Source organism: Lytechinus variegatus, chromosome 1 (genome assembly GCF_018143015.1).
Source record: "Lytechinus variegatus isolate NC3 chromosome 1, Lvar_3.0, whole genome shotgun sequence".
In the NCBI taxonomy this organism is placed as follows: domain Eukaryota; kingdom Metazoa; phylum Echinodermata; class Echinoidea; order Temnopleuroida; family Toxopneustidae; genus Lytechinus; species Lytechinus variegatus.
The window spans coordinates 38,971,569-38,994,162 of record NC_054740.1 but is presented as its reverse complement, the minus strand read 5'-3'; the positions used below and the strand labels follow the sequence as shown (position 1 = coordinate 38,994,162).

General features: G+C 37.1%; 1 protein-coding gene across 1 annotated transcript; it reads left to right on the top strand.

The window, feature by feature from the left end:
• Nucleotides 1–23: 23 nt before the first annotated feature.
• LOC121413648 (PGAP2-interacting protein-like) lies at nucleotides 24–22,302 on the top strand. Its single transcript, XM_041606561.1, has 14 exons — nucleotides 24–236; nucleotides 4,376–4,688; nucleotides 5,325–5,479; nucleotides 6,710–6,890; nucleotides 7,840–7,964; nucleotides 8,567–8,759; nucleotides 9,535–9,695; nucleotides 11,447–11,635; nucleotides 12,445–12,580; nucleotides 13,422–13,628; nucleotides 14,319–14,406; nucleotides 15,097–15,158; nucleotides 15,384–15,557; nucleotides 18,027–22,302. The coding sequence occupies exons 1-14, from the start codon at nucleotides 68–70 to the stop codon at nucleotides 18,121–18,123; spliced, it is 2,250 nt and encodes a 749-aa protein (XP_041462495.1). The 5' UTR covers nucleotides 24–67; the 3' UTR covers nucleotides 18,124–22,302.
• Nucleotides 22,303–22,594: the final 292 nt, after the last annotated feature.

Here is a 22,594-nt window from a genome sequence, read left to right as displayed (position 1 = left end):
CCGCGCCTCGCTTAGCTAGCTCGGGAGCGAATTTTAGCGCTTGGTATCGCAGAGGGAGCTTTTCAAAATGGCGTCAATCCAGAGCAACGAAAGTTCAGAATCAGCCGAACAAAAAGTCAGTTCCACAAAAGAGAGCTCTCCAGAAAATGTTGAGAAACCGTCTGCAAGAAAGCCCATTAACCAGGTCTACTATGGTAGAAGTTTCATGCGAGATATATTTTCGGAGTCAATTTTAGGTACGTAACAAAAGTTAAACGTTGGTTGACTTGCCCAGTGTCGCAAGCGGCCACGCTGCGTCGACCGACATTTAGGTCCCATTCGTTGTTCTTGATGTTGGGTGTGCAGGAGGCGCGAGAAAAGGCCAGGGGAGGGCTAACCCTGCCCACTTGTTCACTGCTACCACCCTGCCTGTGGGGAATCTACAGGTAGGACTATGGTATGCCAATGTGGTACAGAGTCAGAGCACACACTTTAAAAAATCATTAAAATATCACTTTTGTGACCAAAATTACTAATTTCCATACAGTTGCAATTTATTTTTCATTAGTAACTTGGGAATAATTTTTGTATTCACCAGATCGCTCAAAAACTTGAATTTTGGGCATATTTTTTGTACGCCCTCTATTGGTGGAAAGTAATATGGCAAGAAAATTTTCATTTTTTGATCTCTATTTTTAATTAAGAAAAAAATAATTAAAAGAATCAAATTTAAATAAGAGTCAAGTTGTATGAATAATAGGTGTAATGGAAACTTTCAGTGTAAAAAATTCAAGCATTTGCCCCAAATAAAAAGAGAAAATAAGCCAAACATTGCCACACATGGACATGATGGAGATATAAGTGAGAACAAGGTTATATCATAACCTTGTTCATTGAATGAGTGAACCTGCCCCTGGGTTACATGTACATGTACATTGTAGGGTAGCCAGGCGGCTTTGTGAGAGTAAAAATCATTTACTAACGATGGTTGCTCTCAATGAGGTATTCCTATTGATTCATGTGTGTCAGCAGTTTTAGTGACCATCTTTTAATTTTAAAATTTCACGCAGCACAAAATGACCTTCAGTCACCTTTTTTAATGTTAACCTTTGGCGAGCTTGCCAAATATTACATGGACAAAATGACAGTCTTTTATTTTTAGTGACCATCTTTTTTTTTTACTTGTCAAATCTTACGCGGGACAAAATTACCATTTTTGTGATAACCTTTTTTGGGGTTTGACAAATTTTACTTGAGAAAATGCACTCCCCCCCCCTACTTTGGAAAATCAAAGATTAAGATCATGAGTATAGCTTACATCTCAGAGGCGTTAACAGGTGGGGGCATGGCTGGCCCTCTCCCGAGTGGATTTCACCAGAAAAAAAAACGGGGTAAGAGCAAAGAAAGGAAGAATTTTATTGATAGAAAGAAAGGAAGAAACAGAAAAGTGAAAAGAAAAGGGAAATGAGAACATAAAACAAGGAAAACGAAAAGAAAATATATAAAGGAAGGAAAGTCATGTGAGAAAGAGCAAATAATCCTGGGGGGGCTACTCAGATAATAAAAATAAATCTGCCATCTGTAATTAAACTGGATTAGTTAATATCCAGAGGTCCCAGGGCTACATGTACATGTACAAGCGGGGGTAACAAGGGTTTGGACCATGGCGCTGAAATGTTCTAGGAGGAATTAAAGGGAAAAAATGTAACATTGTCTAAAATCTATCTCAAAGTTAGATTCTCATGATAAGTCTTTGTCTTGCTCGCTATGCTCACTCGGGACTTACATTACGTAACTTTTATCTTCCACAAACGACATGTGCTATGCCCCCTCTTATATACCCTGTTATGCCCCTGCACAGACTTGTCATTTATTTCGATATTTAAGCGTCATAAAATTACAACAAAAGAACGCCCTGAAATTGAATAAAGGCCAAAAAGCGAGCGTCATGTGACAACACGCCCTGGATTTGCATGTACAGGATCCTATGCACAACAGCCGTCGCAAGAGTTGGCCAGAAGAGGCGATGAAAACACAAAATTTGGAAAGAAAAGAACCAGAGAGTACCCATTTTACATTATAATTAGGAAATTAATATATAATGAATAAGTTTAATTAGACCTAAATTTAGGCCGTAATTTATAGGAATGGACTGGAAATTCAAGGCCAAAACGTACCCGTTTGGCGTCGCTTTTCCCAACACGCTTTGGAATAGCGGTGTCGCATCAGAGTGGTGTGTCATGTGTGTGTAGGCCGTCAAAACCTGAAACTTTCGCCCGAGATTTCTACTTTCCTTCTAAAAGATCTACCCCTAAATCATGTACATGGGATGCAACTTCATTTCCAACATTTCTGCGCCATCGATTTTATTTTTAAACAAGAATTCATCAAAAAAATGAGAAAAATATCACGAAAAGACGGAAGAGACTTGCCCAATGTTTACGCCGCCATTTTGTTTCCTATTGTTCTTCGCCAGTGTTACAGACGTGTGCGTCGCGTAACGTGACCAGGGCTCAAACCTCTATATCAATTTGTAACTTTCCCACAGCTTGGATTACAGGCGCATGCCACAACGCCCAGTACCTGTACTGATGTTTACTTATTCTTTTATACTAGCAAAAGAAATCACAAGTACAAATTGATTTCTATGAAACTTACAGATTTAGATCTACACAGTGTTGCACAAAATTGGTTAAAGGAGAATGAAACCATTGGAACAAGATAGCTTGTGTGAAAACAGAAAAATCAAAGAAACAGATCAACAAAAGTTTGAGAAAAATCGGACAAATAATGAGAAAGCTACATTTTATGAGCATTTGAATATTGCGATCACTATTGCTATGGAGATAGCAAATTGGCAATGCGACAAAGATGTGTGATGTCACTGATGAACAACTCTCCCCATTACTTTAGTATATATTTCACTTGAATTGCCTCTTTTATGACATCTATCCATAGATCATGTGTTCTTTCTACATGAGGGCATGTAATACATATTTTTTAAGAATACATAATGGATAAAGAGTTTGTATCATGGTAAGAAAAAGCAAAAAGAGACATTTTGAGGGTATTTTATAGTCCACCAAAGGGAAAGTTGTTCATCAGTGACATCACACATCCTTGTCGCATTGCCAATGGGAGGATCTCCATAGCATTAGTGATTGCAATATTCAAATGCTCATAACTTTCTCATTATTTGTCCGATTTTTCTCAAACTTTCTTTATTCTTATTCTTTGATTTTTCTGTTTCTACACAAGCCTATTTGTTCCAAAGGTTTCATTCCCCTTTAAGTATCCCATATTTTTAATATTTATTCGAGTCTTTGATTCAGAAACTCTGTACATGTAGGGAAGGGCCTGGGAACAATTTTTACAGAAGGGGTACTGAGTTTTTGTCTGAAAAAATTGAGCAAACAAAATGTTATTACTCAAAACCAAATGTAGAAATTTAGAAAAATTAGACAAGAAAAAAAAATTAAAAAAGGTTTTCATTATTAAATTGATGGTTCTGTTGCTTTGCCTTGGTCAGAAAAAAAAAATTAGACAAGCCAACTAAAAAAAGGGGGGGTGTTATGGTCCGAAACAAAGAAGATTAAGGTCAGATCTCTAGTGTTACATTTTTGTATATGCAGCACCCCCAGAAAAATCCTTAGGGGTGCTTTATTGGCAATGGTGCAAGCTCAGCCTTTTGTCAAGTTCTGGCATGTCTAATTCCAGGTCTTTTCTACCGGTAACTTAAAAACAAGTTATTAGGGGGTGGGACCTGAACTGCAGTCTTGACTTTAGGGATAGCTTAGGCTTAGTTCACTTTTGGGTGAAGGAGTGAACTAGTCTTAAATAAGCCTAATCACTCCAATCCGGTCTTCCACTTTACTTCCTGGTTCCAAGGCCGCGTTCGACGATCAGCAGTTGTTCGCAAGTTTAATAGGCGTTTTTCATACAATGTCTTATTCGTGCTGTAGACTGTTATTATTCTTAAAGAGTAGATGGCCTCCCATCCACTGTTTTGACTAAGATTCTAGGGGAGCAGGTCTGAAAATGAGGGTTAGCCTAGAAAACAAGGATGTCCTTATACCAAGACAAATCCTGTATTGAGAAATCATGATTGTCAATGTTTCTGAGGAAATTTCTTTAACAGGAATTGAGAATGCTTAAAAATAGACTATGTGACCTCGATTGAGTTGATTCGCACAGTTATATGACTTGCCATCGTACATTTGGGGAATGAAGCCAATAATGTTTACAGTGACTAGCGCAATCGACTGGTGCCCGCCTGGGGTCTGCCCTTGGCAAGTGAATGGATGAATAGCATCCAAGGCCATGTTTTTGTTAACCTTGGATTTATTTAAACCTGCAACTGTGTTTTGATATTGTATAATGTTGTCTTCTTTTACAGGTTTCATCTTCTGGAGCGTTCTCCATGGCTTTGCACCAATGGTATGGTTCTACCCCCTCAACATGCTTGAGATCTCGGGGTATGAAGCTCTCGCCGTCGTCTGGTTCTCACCAATCCTCTGCGCCATTCCTGCCATATTCGCAGCCCTGCAGACCAGGACGGGACTGTTCTTGCTCCGGGCGATCATGGTGGGGAGCGTGGCATCCTTCCAGGCACCCACAACGTTGACACGCCTGGTTGTACTTACAGCCGGCAACTTTGCACTCGTGCTCCTGTGGTGTGCAACCTGGTGGCATAAAACATCTCAACAAAGGTTAGCAACATTCATTGGTAAACTCTCTAGTCTGTGATGTATTCTAATTTCCTCTTTTTTTTAAATAGATTTACAGATACCTGCTAATGGATAAGCGAGTGTTTCCATAATGTTACCTTCAAGTCAATTGTTGTGGTGGATTAGGATGGCGGTGACTTTAATTATTTTTTTTTTTTTAATAATGTGATAAATATAGATACATAAATATGCCAAACAAGATTTTTTTTTAGAAAATAAATTTAATCTGTTGTCACATGAAGGAGCAAACAAGATAGTTGAAGCTTTTTGACTGCTAGCTGCTGGTCTTCATCAGGCAACTCTCATATTTCTCCTTCGTGTGACCACAGATAAAGTTTATTCTCTCTTTCAAGTACCACAATGATCAATATCTTCTGTACGAAAAGATTATTGTATAGCATTGCAAATGAAAAAAGGTAGCTTTGCGATGCGTCACCTGTGGAACGTTTCATCAACAGCTTTCCTTTATTCTATTTAAGGCTTAGAAGCACTGTACCTACATGATAACTGTCAAATAAATCCAAATTTGTCGGATAAAACGTCAGACAAGTCCTCTCATGAAACACTTTCCAGGAAGATGATTCCCTGTCATTGTTTCTTTCTATCAATTGACTGCAGAGTGGTGTCTTTCTGGGGATCCATGGTTGGGTTCCTAGCAATGTTAGCATCCCGTATCTGGTACGTCTCCATCAACCCAACTTGGAGCGATAATACAAGTAATACCTTCATCCTCACCATCGGCGCCATCGCTGTGCTGGAACGATACTTCGCCGGTAAGGATATACACTTTTTGATGTTCACAAAACTCGCACATATTACAAAGCGTATATTTAGGGACCTTGAAAAGTTCATGAGTCTTGTTTACCTTAGAAATTCCCGACCCTGGAAGAAGTTTAAAAAGGTGATGGATGTTTTTAACCGTTTGAACCCTTTAAACTTTGCTGTTGCTTTTCTCTTTTTGAAAAAATTGATATCCACATGTTTGCATTCTCTGCTTTCAGCATCTATAGTGGGAAAAAATATCCTAAGTTCCTGGTATAATTGTTGCTTTTCCTGGAAGCAATATTTTGGGGAAAAAATGCACCTTTTTGTGAGTTTACAACAACTTGATCCAGATAAGCATTTTGAAGTATGGTAATTGCGTTCATTTAGGTTTTCATTAATCTGGTCTACTAGCTAATAATCTTATTCTCTGGTAATATAACACCAATTACATCATGGCTAAATCCACTTGGTCTGCTATCAATATGGTCCACCGTAATTACCATCTGGGCCCTGTCTTACAAAGAGTTACCATTGATCGTAACTATGGAATTCCATCAGTGTCATAATTTTTTCTACAGGAAATGTTCAAAATATCCTTTGTAAACAAAGAAAAACACCAAACTGTCAAGAAATCAATGAATTTATGGATATATATACAGTACATTCATATCTAGAAACATTTTTGAACAAACATGCATTGTATGTGTTGACATTGCTGGCTTTCCATATTTGCGATTGATCGGATCAATCGCAGCCGGGCCTCAGGTCCTGCTATCTTGGTATGACTCTTATTTAGTGTAATGCCCAGGTGGTCTCATTTCCACGTCTACCTTTTCTTTTGCACCTTGTCAACTGAAAATTTGGTTTGAACATAACATCTAATCGTGTAGACTAAGTGGTATTAGACCAAGTGGATATCAGATGAAATATAACGTAATTGGAATTAGACAAATTGGTGAATGGGCTTTATGGCAATTAGACCAAACGGTAATCTGGGCAGTGTTTCATCAACAGTTTTGTCCCATAAGTTGTCAGAGCTGACAGCTTTCCTTGATTTTGATAGGCCGAGAAGCACTGTTACTATGGTAACTTTCGGATAAAAGGTCTGGCAGGTCCTTTCATGGAACGCTCCCCAGAAGAGCTCGTTGTAGACCAACTAGTATTAGACCATATGGGATGAGACCAAACACAGAGTAGACAAAGTGGCAATTTATCTTCATTGAATGTATTCTTTTCAGCCGAGCCAAAGAGTCCGGAGCCCAAGCCGAATGCTTCGATATTGGGTCATTGGAAGAGTATCGGTGTCGGCTTTGGGAGTCTTCTGTTCGTGACGCATTGGATCTATGGGGAGGTGTCGGTGGTCAGCCGGTGGTCAGTTACTGGGTATCCCATGCCGGGGCCACACCCATTCCCAGCAAGGTAAGAGATCACCAAATAATAATATTGACACTTTTTTGTGTAGCACAAAATACGTCAGGGGAAAATTGGAGAAAAGGAGTGGAGATGGAATGGAGAGTGCTGGGTTCCTCATTGTTTACATAATGCCAAATAAATGTGTTTTCAAATTATTTTCAATGAAATGGTCAATGATTCCACACTGTCTATACAGTTTAGGAGTTTGACTTTTTTTTTCAGTTGCAAAGCATTGTGGGAATTGCTGCATGAAACTTGAATGGCAACCATGCAATCAGGGGCTATTAACATGGTAACAGAGTTAAAGGAGATGTTTACCATGATGTAAAGTTAGTTTTCATAAAAGCAGAGAAAACAAAAGAAACATATTTTTATTTTTTGTCAAAAATTTGTCAATGATTAAGATATACTGTAAACAAAATTTCGACTTGTTGGGTTTTCTATAATTGTATCACATAGACCATGGCCTAAGGTACACTGAATCTGGCCGTGTTTCTAATGCGTTACAGTAAGCATCAAGGATAAAAAGGAGGGAATCAAAAATGAAATTACCAGAGTCTGATCAGATGCTACATTCCTTTAATCTACATGTACATGTATGAAACTAGTTTGAAATCCACTGATATCCTTTTGATCTGCCTCTGTACACATGTATAGATAAACGCTGGAGAAAACCTTTTCCATTGGAGAAGGAGTTCTCCAGCAGCTTTGTGACTCAGAAGTACCGACCTCGATTCCATCCCTGGAAACAAACCTTTCCAACAAGTATTCATCCAAAATCATCACTCTCTCCAAGAATATTAACATGGTTTTTCAGATCATGTTGATTCTCTTTAATCAACTTTTCATTTTAACAACTACATGTATTTATCTAAAATCATCACCATCCTAAAGAATGCTAAACTTGTTTTTTTTTTTATCAAGTTTATTTTCTTCAATGAACTTTTTTTTTCAGTGCTGCAGTATTTCTAGAAATCGTCACCGGTGTTCTGCTGTCGACCAAGCTGGAGCTTGTCACAAACTTCTTATGGGTTTGGTTTATTGGGGGACATGCAGCGATTGGACTATACTTTCTTTCAGGTAAAAAAAAGGATTTTGAGGTATTACAAACTTCTGTCTCTTAGATAACTTGTATTTCCCTAATTTCATTAAACAAATGCGTTTTCACAGATTCTACTGTAGCTATCGCACAGTTAACAAAAGACTTTAATAATGCATGACAACAAAACGGGAGTTTTGAGCAAGTTCTGACAGCTAGCCTGGAAAACTTTTCATTTTATAAAATCATTGAAATTCTAGCATTATTTCAGATCAACAAAATTTTGTTATTTCTTGACCATTCTTTGTTTGGGGTATCAAATTAAAGAGCAGAATTTAACATTTAGACATGCAAATTTCTTTTTGAAATTTAAATACCCTCTGACAAGTGACTTTCTCGTACCCTTTTTTCTAAATTGTTTTTACTCACACATGCATGAATGAGGTTTCTTCCAAGTTATACCAGGTGAAAGAGGAGATTGTAAGCTTTACAATTGTAGGTAATTTGCATTTTGTAATTTTGATGAAGTTGTGATAAATCACTGATAATTCTCGGTTTCATTAATTTTTTTTTTTTTGATGACACACTGTATCATTTGATCTTATGTCCAGTTTCATTTATTTTCCCCATTTTTTTCCCTCAGGCTTCTTCTCCTTTGCCCTTGGTCTCATCTTCAGTCTCTTCATCATGGCCGGGTGGCCTGAGATGAGTGACCGCTTGACCAGCTGCCCTCCTGTCAAGACGCTGCTTGTTGTCATGGCAACCTATCTGTTTGAGATGCTCTTCTCGGTGTGGACGGTGGCCTACAACTTTGTGCCTTATGGATATCTAACCAGGTAGATATTCCTGAGAGCAATTGCAATGCTATATATTAGGAACAAATTGGGGGGGGGGGGTGCTTTTCACAACTAGCTGCCTAGATCTGCAATATTATTAAGCTATACGAACGGAGTGAATGATTATTTTCTGTGGCTCTTTTAAAAATCATTTTTCAGGGCTCTTTTGAGCACTTTGGGGGAAAATTTACCTTGTACCCCCATGAAAGTTTTCCCTGCTATACATGTGAAGGTAATGAAATAGTTCTATGGATTAAATTTTGGTAACTTTATAAACAGATAAAGCAAATAATGCAAAGATGTCATTGTAGTTGATGATAGGCAATTCCGTTAAGTGCGGTGTGTGCGTAAGACCCTTCTACATTTGGGTCCTACTAAGTCATGCAAAAGAGATGAATATTCTGTAAAATTTCCCTTAAAATATTGATATAATTCAAGTGTTTCTGACCCCAGAGTAAGACGTGCAAAAAGGTTTAATGTTTTATAGAATTGCCCTGATTACAACAGATGTGGCCCCCATCTCTTAATAAGGTCTAGGGTTCAAACCATACCCCCAGGCACTATTTTCCTTCAGAAAGAAATCTTTCCCTACTTTGGTACACTAAATCCAAGGTAAATGGGTACATGGCAAGATGCACTATGGGCTGGAAGCGGCAAAAACGAGTGTAAACTTACAATTTGCAATTACAGTTTGCAATTACAATTCGGCTTCATATCCTCTTGAAGAACCGCTATATGAATCCAGGTATTTATCATTATTACTTTCTTTTTACAGGGAGCAGAGTGCCATCCTATTGGTGTTCTGTGTGTTTACGATAGGTCGAGCCTTGACCAAGGGATCGCCAAGGAACACCGATGACAAGGATTGCACTCATATAGGATTCTCCAATCTAGATGGAACCGGATCTCACCAGGCTTTTGCAGACGCCAAGATTTGTAAGTTGAGAATGTTATGTAACCTTGGCACACAAGTATACATCTTACAAAGAGTTATGATTGATTCAATCATCCTCAAACTGTATGGAAATCCATCATGATTTTTTTCTCGGAAAAAACACTGAATTTTCGAGAAATCAATGAATTTATTAATTCAAAACATACATAGCAAATATTTCAAGCAAACATGCATTTTAGTTGTTCATGTTGCTCTCTTTCCATATTTATGGTTGATCGGTTCAATCACAACTCTTTGTAAGGGGGGGCCCTGGGGATGATGATGATGGTAATGGTGATATTGATAATGATGACGATGATCATGGTAATGACGATATTTACGATAATGACTGCGATGATGGTGATAATGATGATGGTGGTGATGATGATGATGATGGTAATGGTGATATTGATGATGATGGTAATGACGATAATGACTGCGATGATGGTGATAATGATGATGATGGTGGTGATGATGATGATGATGATGATGGTAATGGTGATATTGATGATGATGATGGTAATGACGATATTGACGATAAAGATGATGGTGATGATGATGATGATGATGATGGTGATGGTGATATTGATGATGATGATGATGATGATGGTGATGACGATATTGACGATAATGACTATGATGATGGTGATAATGATGATGATGATGGTGGTAATGATGATGATAATGATGGAATGGTGATATTGATGATGATGATGGTAATAATGATATTGATGATGACGATGATGATGATGGTGATGATGATGATGATGATGATGATGATGATGATGATGATGATGATGATGATGATGGTGATGATGATGATGATGGTGATGATGTTGATGGTGGTGATGATGATGATGATGATGATGGTGGTGATGATGACGATGATGATGGTAATGATGATATTGATGACGATGATGGTGATGATGATGATGATGATGATATTGATGATGATGGTAATGATGATATTGATGACGATGATGGTGATGATGATGGTGATAATGGTGATGATGATGGTGGTGATGATGATGATGATGATGGTAATGGTGATATTGATGATGATGATGGTAATGACGATATTGACGAAAATGACTATGATGATGGTGATGATGATGATAAAGATGATGGTGATGATGATGATGATGGTAATGGTGATATTGATGATGATGATGGTAATGACGATATTGACGATAATGACTATGATGATGGTGATAATGATGATGATGAAGGTGGTAATGGTGATGATGATGGAATGGTAATATTGATGATGATGATGATGGTAATAATGATATTGATGATGACGATGATGATGGTGATGATGATGATGATGATAATGATGGTGATGATGATGACGATGATGGTGATGATGACGATGATCATGATGATGGTGATGATGATGGTGATGCTGATAATGATGATGGTGATGATGATGGTGATGATGGTGATGGTGATGATGATGATGATGATGATAGTGATAATGGTAAGGACGATAATGATCATGTGTAGTTTTGGCACACATGTATTTATGATATATAATGATGATGACGATAATGTATTTCAGTAATTCTGATAAGAAGTATAAGAAAGGACCATACTTTATTAATTTTTGCTTAAGATAAAAAAAAATAAATTCTACACAAAATCACAATTATTAGCCACTTTGGTTTGTCAGGCAGTTAACTTCAGACAGCATACCTGGGCGCGCCTAATTGGGATTAAATCTTTATGACTTTCTGTAATTTTGTTTTGGCAGTGATCATCCTGGTTGCCATCGTAGGTATTGCTGGCTACGCATTCCGTCTTCCATCCCACGCGTCCAGATCGGGTGTAGCAAAAGAGAACCCCCAACAGTTCACCAGTCTTATCTGGACAGCACACTTTATGTATGATAACAACGGATGGCCAAGCTATGAAAGGGCGGCGCAGATGTTGGAAGATTCAGGTGGGTCTAAACAGTGCTATATCTTTGGTTCTAACAGAAATGGAATTGCCCTCTCCCAGTATTTCAGATTTTTATTTGTGCCACGATTAAATGGCAGCATCGAGTAACTTACTTTGACTTAATGTTGGCAATAACCTTTCAGAATCAATGTAAGGAGTTCCTATAATAGTTTTGGACTCCGTCTGGTGGAGGGGCGGGGGGTGTTAGTTCCCATTTGTGGAAGCACAGAAAGGCCCGCTATGCCCCCAGGTCATTCTAAGTTTGTGCGCTACACTAGGTGGTTTCAGACCGCCTCGAAGTTCGTCAGTTCCAGGTATTCTCTGATCTGGAAATTTACCCCGATCAGAAAATACCAGGTATTTGGTAATGTGAAAGCAAACTACGCATAATTTCCCCGAAAGAAAATACCTGCTAAATAGTAGGTACTTGGCGAAATTACGAGAACTTTCGCGGGGATTTTTCCAAGGTCGCAGGTATTTTGGCAATGTGAAAGCAATTTACGGGAACTTTTAACCCAGCGTGTTATTGAGCGCAGGCACCGTAGGGTGGCTGCTGGGCTAGTGATTTAGAATCTCGCGCCTTGCCTGCTTATCAGACCATACTGCGCATGCTCGTAACTTCAGGAACTTATCCCGAAGAAATATCTTTCGGGGCGGTGTGAATGCAGGAATAATTAATGGGTATTTTTAGCCTAAAAAAGTTTTTGTAATTTAACAGGGATTCTTATGATCAAGGCGGTTTGAAACCACCTACTGAAAAAATACTTATTTCAGTCTAATGAATCTATCTCATTGTTCTTATTGTTGCAGGGGCTGATGTTATAACACTCCTAGAGTGTGATGCTTCAAAGCCGTTCTTGGGTCATAATGATATCAGTATGTGGCTGGGAGAAAGGCTACGCATGCAGGACGACTTTGGGCCTTCCACCAAGCTCCATACGTGGGGGTAAGTTACCTTTTTCTTCATGCTTTTGCAGATAGTGAAAACATATTCCAAGATCATGGGCCAGTTGCAGAAAAGTTGCGTTTAAAGGCAACTACAACAAATCAAGCGCAAGACCCGATTGCACAAATTTAATGGTTTGAAAATAAGGTTGTGTATAATTTTGAGAGTTGCTTTTGATTGCAAATCTTTCTCCAACTGGATCCAGGAATCTGTTTTCAGAAAAAGACTTGCACTTCTGATACTTACGCCATTATTGTAACCAATATGAGATACAACCACGGCAATAATATCATATTTAGCAGGGATGTTGTCGAGGCTGGCCTGGAGGCCACATTTGCCTCTGCCTCAGCCAGAGTCATGTGTACAAAGTCCATGGGAAAAGGTTTTCTCCAGGGGCCCTCTGACTCGGAAATAGTCGTTTAAAGAAAAAATTATATTGATAATAATACTCTCATAAAACATCTACCTTACCACCCATTTACTACCTACTTGCCACTATTTTCATAATTGATCTGTTTATCATTGTGAAATTGCATTAATTCTCTGGTTTTCATGGTCTAGTGGTCAGGACTCATGTCTTTCAATCAGAGGTTCGTGGGTTTGAATCCAAGCCATGGCATTTTCCTTCAGCAAGAAATTTACCTACATTGTGCTGCACCCCACCCAGGTGAGGTGAACTGGTACCCAGCAGTATTAATTCCTTGCATGCACCAAACGCTGGAAGGCTGCTCAAGCTAAGGCTGGGGTTATGATAATAGTGCAACTCGGAATAGATTATTTCTAGATAGATGGCGCTTTCTAAATGCCTGTTTTCATCATTGTCAATTTCTTTACCTTTCAGGAATTTACTTCTATCCCGCTACCCCATCCTAAACTCAGAGCACCATCTTCTTCCGTCACCGAGGGGCGAGTTATCACCAGCTATCAGCGCTACGATCAATATGACGGGTAACTTGGTGGATTTTGTCGTCACTCACATGGGAAATGACAGAGATGACGAGGATCGAAAGTTGCAAGCAGAATTTCTGGCTAATATTACAAGAAGAAGGTACTACTACTACTAATAATAATGATAAGAAGAATAAGAAAAAGAAGAATCATGATGAAGATGATAATGACAACGACGATGATGAATAATGATAATAATGATTATAACAACAAGAGCAACAGAAAAAGATGATGAATGCCCATATTCTCAAATGAGGTTTCAGTTGTACCATGATATAAAACCATGGACTATGCAGATCCTTCTAGTATCCCCCTTCCTTTTTTGCGCCCTTTCCAAAAATGCGCATTTACTTGGATTTGTCTTAGTGTGCGCAATAAAATAAGCGGAATTATACATAAAAATCTGCATAGTCCATGATTTTGTACCACGGTACAATTGAAACCTCTTTTGAGAATACAGATCAGTTCTTGTAAAATGCATATACTGTATAACATGTTTATGTACTTCCTAATGGACCTTTTTAATTATAATTATTATTTTTCTGGAAATTAGAAATCCTTTTTTGGTAACGTCAGTATAGCATGGATGTAATCTGATTGTTGAATGTATTCTTTACTATAATAACTTTCCTGGTTCTGTTATACCTGAAAGTTCTATCTTGTTGTGATGTTTTTTTTTTTTTTACCCACTATTTTAGAGTCTGTTATACCTGAAAATTCTATCTTCTTGTGATATTTTTTTTCATTCACCCACTGTTTAAGATTAATTCTTTTTTATTTTTTTCTTCAGCAAAAATCCAGTTGTTTTTATGGGATATGTCACATCGCAACCTGGAAGCAGAGATTATAAGAAATTGACAACTTTTGGAAAGTTAAAGGTAATAAAATATTTTATATATAAAATAAAGAGTGAATTTATCAGATTTAAGTGTGGTTCAAGTCATTGGCTCTGTTGGTGGGCTTTGTGAGGATAATGATGCGATGTTGTGGTTTAGTGGTTTTGACTCTCGCCTTGTAATTAAAGGGTTATGTGTTAGAATCCCAATGAGGCAAGGCATCAATCCACATTGACCACTTCCACGTAGGTGTAAATTGGTACCTGTAACGATGTGAATGTCGATGTCATTGGCTTTGCTTTAAAAGTGTTGTGATTGCCCTTTGCCAGAATACTACCCAGGGAGTGGATATTGTGTGCACACTGTATTTGGGCGAGCCAGAATCAAATGACAGGGGTAGTGACACATGTATGATAAGCAATATACTTTATAATAGCAGAATGTGATGATGATGATGATTACGATATTTTGCATTGATGGGGATGATGATGATGACGATGATGATGATGATGTTGATGATGATGATGATGATGATGATGTTTATGATATTGATGATTATGATGATAATCATCATCATGGTTGTGATGATGAGATTGATGGTTATGGTGATGATAATGATGATGATGATGAAGATGATGGTGAAATGAACTGCTTGAAATCTCTACTTTATATGCAGATAATCAAATTTTTATGTATTTGTTTGTCTCTCTCTCTCTTTGTATCCCCCATCAGGATATAGATTCAACTGACATCCACAGATTCTGTGAATACATAATGTACAAAGGATTAAGAAGGTAAGTGGTGTATGTTGTTATTTTATCTTACCCATTGATGAATTTCTTAGTTTATTTCTAACTATTGTTTCAGATAAGAATGCATTTCTCAGTAATTTTCAGTATTGTAATTGGCATGCAGCACAAAATGGATCAAATATTGAACGGCTTTCAACCAATCAAATGAGAAGAATCTTTGCATGAGGTGTACAATGCAGAATATCATGTTTGTGTTTCTGTTTTCAGGTTGGGATACGCCCGGGTCACTCACGGAGGACTTAGCGACACTGAGATCCAGATGGCTAAGTTTGAGTTCCAGATGGCCAAATTTGAGATCCCCAAGAATAGAAAATTTGAAGACAATGATGAAATCATCACAGACAAGAATCAAATAGATGAAAGTGTCAGATTTACAGATAAGTAAGTGACTTTTTCAGTTATTTAAAGTGATGAGAAAGTCTTTTAATGTCAAGGTTTATCGTCATGATATCATCATAGATTCAAATTTGTTACATAATGATAATAATAGACAGTTCTTGTATAGCGCATAACACATTATAAATAACGTCTCTATGCGCTTCCAAAGGACTTGGATATTATTACCCTGGCTTTAGCCCTGCAGCCTTTTACAGCGCTGTGGCATTTCAAGGAATAAATTCCTGCCAGGTACCCATTCACCTCACCTGGGTTGAGTGCAGCACAATAAATTTAACTTTATGAAATCTTCAGCAACACAGCAACAGAAAGACATGTAGGACGGTGGGTTTATTGTCACTTCGTCTAATGTCAATTCATCCGATTAACAACTCGTCTACTATCAGTTGTTCTACCATCAGTTCGTCCATTATTCACATGGTCTAATTGCAGTTTCGTCCACTCACCAATTCGTCTCATAACCATTTGCTCCAATAGCCATTTAGTCCATATACCTTTTGGTCTAATTGGACTATGCGTTTAATAGATCAGTTCGTAGTTACTTCATAGACAATTTTGGTCAAATGACCTTTCATTTCTTTCATTGTGATATGCAGATTTCAAAGCAAGATATTATGTTTAGCTTGCCTTACATAGCAGGATGAAGTAATTGAATCTCACCAGATTATAAACCACCATGTCACTTCAGTACAAATGACCTTCCTCTGATCATGCATAGAATCTGTTGATCATGCGCAGAAAGGCACTACGAACTGGCTTATTGGGCAAAATTATTGAAATAAAATGGGTATTAAACCAACTTGGATATGAGACAAAATGGTCAGACACATTGGTGATTAGACAGAGTGATTATTGGACCAAAATGGTTTTTAAACGAACTGTTGATGGACGTTAATGGCATTAGACTGATAAAATGAAGGTAGACAATGTGATGAGTGGACGAGTTGCAAGAGACGAAAAGGCAATTTACCGGACAGTGTATTTTAATAACTAGGATTAAGACCCTACCCCTAAACTAGAATGTCATGCTCATTCTGCTAATTTCTCAGCAATTAGCAGAAGTTTCTACAAGATTCATTTCATTTCATTTATTGATTTAACCATTTTAAAAAACAACAAAATTACAATGTTCAAAAAATACAAATGCAGCAAGAGAATTAAATACAAAGTAGATATTCAAAGATACAAATATGATTACAATAAAACATAGTACAAAAGTAAAATGGTTAGGGAACCCAGAAGAAGCAAAAGCTTGTTGATAGGGCTCCCTGCAAGTAATAATCCACACACACACCACACTCATACACACCTGCGCTGCAAGATGAGAGAAAGTATAGGGAGAGAGCGAGGGGGGGAGACAACAGTAAATGGGGAAAGAGAGAGAGGAAAGAGTGAAGAGAAAAATGGAAAGAGATATGACGAAGGAGAAAGAAGGAGTATAGTATGAAGTAGGTATACAGTGAATACTAAGGCTAAGCTCTACAATCAGACAATAAGACTATTACGGCAAAGGGACTTAAAGCGAGAAAGTGTGGCACTGCCCTTGATATTCATGTCAAGAGCATTCCATTGATGAATTGCATTGAAATGAAAAGAATGTTGAACAGTGCACCTTTGGTATGTGAAGTTTACGACTCTGACGAGTGTTATGAGAATGTACATCAGAATTTATAGTAAACAAGTTTTTGAATATATGGGGTAATAGATTATGATGATATTTAAACATAAAAACTAATGTACCAAATGAAACAAGCGGTTGCACTGGTAGAATCCTGAGTTTGTGAAATAGCGGTTTAGTGTGTTCATAATAGAGAGAATGAGATAATGTTCTAATTGCTCGTTTTTGGAGAATTTCTAGTTGTTTTAAATGACTTGGAAAAGTATGTCCCCATGCTGTGTTACAATAAATCAGATGAGGTAATATTATACTATTATATATGGTAATAAGAATATTCAGAGGTAGAAAATATTTTAATCTATATAACACACCATTACCTCTGGATACTTTTAAACAGACATTATCAATATGAGGTTTCCAGGAAAGGAACTCATTTAAAAACACTCCAAGAAATTTAACATTTTCAACTCTTTTTATAAAGTTATTACCAATTTTCAATGGATTTAAGTTGAGCGGGAGCCTCCTGTTTCTAGATCTAAATATAATATAGTTAGTTTTGGCAAGATTTAAGCAAAGTTTATTACTACAGAACCACAGGTAAAGTTTCTCAATTTCATTGTTTGCTGATAAAACCAGTTCATGAATATTTTTATGTGACATTTATTTATTTTTATGTGACATTATAACATTAGTGTCATCAGCATTCAATTGGCACGTATTTTTATTCATACATGGACATACACATACTTGGTCATTTGTTGGATTCTGTTTGCAATCATAGTGAGATGAACTGGCAATTATGTTTGATACTGTTGTTTGTCCTTTTTTTATTGAAGGTTTGGTGATTATCTAGTAGGGCATGGATCTGGAGACCAGCATCGATATCACATGAGTACACCAAAATACTTCACCAGGAAATCACGAGAAGAGTAGAAGAAATAATCAGAAAGCTGCAACATGAAATATTGGGTTCATAACCATTAACTTTGGTCTAATAATTAGATAATTAGAGCAATGTTTCTTGATAATATTAACTTAGTAGATACTATTTCTTTAGTAAAGGGAGAGCGAATTGTCTGGGGTCTGTCATTGACTGTATGTATAAATAGCTAGTCTTAAAATGTATCTTTCAAATGACTTAATTGTTCAGAGAATAAATTAGCCTATAGTTGCATTTCCACAGAGAAATTAAAACTTCTCTCCAGGAAAAGTATTTGTTTACAGCTACTTGGTAAACCTAACCATTGCAGTATGATTGTAATGGGTAGTCAGTGGATCGGTGTGTTACCATTCAAATGGGTTTATATTGCAAGACTACACTTCTGAGAATGATGCATTGTGGGTTAGGAACTAGGCCAGATGTGAGAAGATGAGGACTTGAGGGGGCTCCTGGTTCGTATTTGCCATAAACCAATAATGTTTACTATTTGAAAGGTGTTTTCCAACGGACTTTACCCAACCCTTGCAGGATTAGGAGTTCATTCATGTATGGATTCATGTACTGGAGTGTGTCTCGTGCCAAACTTTATCAACTCAATTCAAGGAAGGGATACTGTGTGCTTCTCTTTTATTTAGTCTAAATACACTTTGTATTATTTTTTAATGTTTGTATAAAATTGATGTGATTTATGATAAAATGATAAATGTGGTGAATATATATGCAGGAATGTAAGTCTAGGCCGGTAGATCCGAGTCGCAAGGCCACTGGAGAAAATGTTCTCCCATAGACTTTGAACATGTGGCTTGGGCCGAAGCCAAGGCCGGCAAAATATGGCCTCGAGGCCTGGCTTGACTACATCCCAGCTGGTATGTAATTGCTCGATTCATGTTGTCTGACTAGCTAGTGTGTACAGCTTATGCACAGGTATTTTGACTTTAATTTCTCCTATATGGCCATTATTGGATGATAATATCAATAGTAAACTACGATGAAAATCTTTGGGGTCATATGCCCCCAAGATAATATCTTTGGGATAAAGATATACATGTAGAGATACGTTCAGTATTTATGACTGATTGTAACGTTGGTAAACAGTATGCCGTAGACTTAACAGTAGATGTTTAATTAAACAATTGTATCTTTCATATTACAGGGCACTTTTACAGCATGTATGGAACAAGGCAATTATGCATGTTTTCTCTGCATCTTACTGTGAAGTGAAATTGTTATATATTCTTTTTTTATTTTTACAAGGTGATTGGTGCTGATGTGTTTCTATTTTTTTTTGGTTGCTTTTTTTTAATCTCTGTTTGATTCTAGCCATTCTCAAGAACATGTTTATGGTCACAAAGGTCCTCATTCTAGCAAAATTACTCAAAATCAATAAAATTTAGTATTTCATATCTTTTATCAAATATCTCTTTATCAATGCCAATTGACCCCTCATGCAAACATTTTAAATGAACTGGGGAAGTTGCAGAGACCAGTGATTTTGAGAAAATGTCTTTGATATCATTTCAAATATTACCATATCATAGATCTAGATCTTTTAATTGCTAGAATATAAATTGAGATGAAAATAGCCAGCATGGATTTGCACATATGGGCATGTGAATTATTATTATTGCTTGGAAATATACTTTTCTCTAGACGAAATAGCATGCTTGCATGACAAGTTTCAACGAAAGCCATGAAACAGTTTGGTAGTTATTTTATTGAATGCTCATTCTGTTGAAATTAATTTTGTTATCATTACAGTAGATAGAATATGTTTATAAGCTCTTCCATGTCTCATATCCGTCGTGCAAGATTGTCACCATAAAGTATATTTATTCAGTACTTGTAAGTTTTCCAGTGTATTGTCAGTTAATGAATATTCAATATCTTGTTGATCATGAATATTGAATATGCTGATGATCATGAATGTTAACCATGAATATTCAAAATTTTGTTGATCATGAGTATTGATTGTGAATATATCCAAACATCTTTTTTTTATTTTAAATATTCAGTGTATATTTTATCGTGAATATTGATTGTGAATATTCATTATATTATTGGTCATGAATATCGATTGTGAATATTAAAACATCTTGTTGATTTTGAATATTCAGTTACTTTTTTCTATCATGACTATTGACCATGAATATTCAATATCTTGTTGATCATGAATATTGATTACCGGTATGAATATTCAATTATCGTAGGCTATGTCCTTGTGATAATTTATTGAAATAAATTGTGGAGAAAAAGGAATTTAATCAAGCAAAGCATTGTGGATTCACTGCCATATTGTATTAGATGTAGAATTAGATACAGGGTAGTGAAGGATAGAATGTAATTTAGATTTCGATCTAGTCAATATATAGCCCTTGTTAGTTGTATTTTTGTTGATCAGTCTGTATGTGTAGCTAGATGTAATATATCATTCCATTGTGAACAGACTGGTGTACATTTGATATAGTTATTGAAAATTTTGTGTGATTTTGGCAGACAAGATGCAATATATAATAAATCTCATTATTTTACGTACATGTAAGAGTGTAAGATAAGTTCAGCTCGCATATAGTATACAAATATACAATGACACTCGAGGATCTGGCTAAAACTATTAGCATCGAAGGAACATCACATAGTACTATTCTCCCGAGGCCCGAGGGAGAATAGTACTATGTGATGTTCCTGAGTGCGAATAGTTTTAGCCTGTTCCGAGAATGGGTCATTGTATATTTGTTTTATATCCCTTCCACTCATTCTATTTTACAGCAAAACGATTTTTAATAAGTCGATATTGAACAATCGTTGAGAAGTTGAGAAAATAATAAGTCTTGCCGTATGGATCGTCTGTTCAGCGAGCGCACCTGGTTAGTGCAGCTCGCCGAAAGTTTTCTGTGGCATGCAGTGGAGAGTACCGTTAGGCTGAGCGGCATTCTGCTCGCATTGCACCGCATAGCTCGCGAATCGCGAGGGGGGGGACAAACAAATGTATAGTTCACTTTTTCCCTAGGGAAAAAATGGACTGTGCGTGATGTCGGCAAGGAAAGTGAAATATTTCACGGCAAACGTTTTTCGTAGTAAAACTATTCTATTTCTCCTTGTGTACACTCTCAATACAACAATAAGGGATATAAATGGGAATATTATACATTGCCTACCTGGTTGAAGTGAATATAGCATTTCATTTCCCAGAAGGGATTATATTTTGCCCGAAGCGTGCATTGCCGAGTGGCTATTTTATCCCAGGGGAAAATATGTACCATCAGAGGGAGTTTAAATGAGTCAAGAGCTTTCACAGTACACCATGTATGCTTTTGTGGGCATGTGTTGGTCCTGAAAAGGACCACCCAAACTCAATGTTTTTACAAGATAGTGTATTCTTGTCGTCTTCAGGAGAAAGGGAACTGAAATATTAGTAATTTAACAGATATACCAGGCAATGGACTCTTATAATGAACCCTAAACCAATTATGTTGGCGATTTTCATACCCATTTTTACTGTACGCATGTAAATCTGGCTGTCGAAAAACAATCTTTTCCACATGCTTTTGTATAGTGGATACAGGATAGTGTCCACCTGAAATGGCAGTGAAACCGTTTCTATTTGCAAGATATACACACTTCTATACATATACATGTTCTGTTCAGCATCTGCACCAGAGGGATGTTTCACAGAGATTTAATTATGACTTAGAGTCACACTTAAATGCTGATGCGTACACGATATGAAACATGCAATCATATTGATCAATATGCAGTAATGCATTTCTTCTTGGCGTGATCTGACAATGCCATGCCTTCTATACCGCAAGCAACTAGGCATTTAATTGCGACTGTAAGTCATACTTAAATCTTTGTGAACCCCCCCCAGGACACTGATGGATTTCCATGTGTTGATGTTGATCGGATCCATCGCAACTCTTTGTAAGAAAGGGCCCTGTACTTATATTTTGTGTCACTGAAATGTATTGAGAATAATATATTGGGGTGTGGTATGTATCATGTTTATTTTGTTCAATTAGATGGCACGTTTTATCTGAAATCATATGCAGGTGTGTTTATGTATGTCAGATGGTATGACAAGTATTATGGTATTGGTCAAATGTTAAAGTGATTTCTTTTGAAGTATTATAAGCAATAATGTTGTCAAAACTGAATAAACTTTGAAATCATTACTCTGCTCTTTATAAGATTTCATGTGTACAGGTTTGTGTTGAGATAAACGAAGACATATAAAAGAACTGCCAGTCACTGAAATAGTCGATAATTCACATAACCTTGCGAATACATTTGACCTGGAAGGGGGGGGATGGGTTTCACAAAGATTTAACAAGAGAGTTTTCGCACTGCAAAGCAGAATGGATTCAAGATCACAGCAAATAAATTGAAAATGCCCGTCAACTGACAAAGAACAACTGGGAGGCTTTTTGTCAAAAATTGGTGAACCAGGGGCCCGTTGGATAAAAC

Coding starts and splice junctions, on each gene's coding strand:
- LOC121413648 (XM_041606561.1), top strand. CDS start 68: ATGGCGTCAATCCAGAGCAACGAAAGTTCAGAATCAGCCGAACAAAAA. Junction 15,159..15,383: donor ATGTACAAAGGATTAAGAAG/GTAAGTGGTGTA, acceptor TTCTGTTTTCAG/GTTGGGATACGCCCGGGTCA. Junction 15,558..18,026: donor AGTGTCAGATTTACAGATAA/GTAAGTGACTTT, acceptor TTTTTATTGAAG/GTTTGGTGATTATCTAGTAG.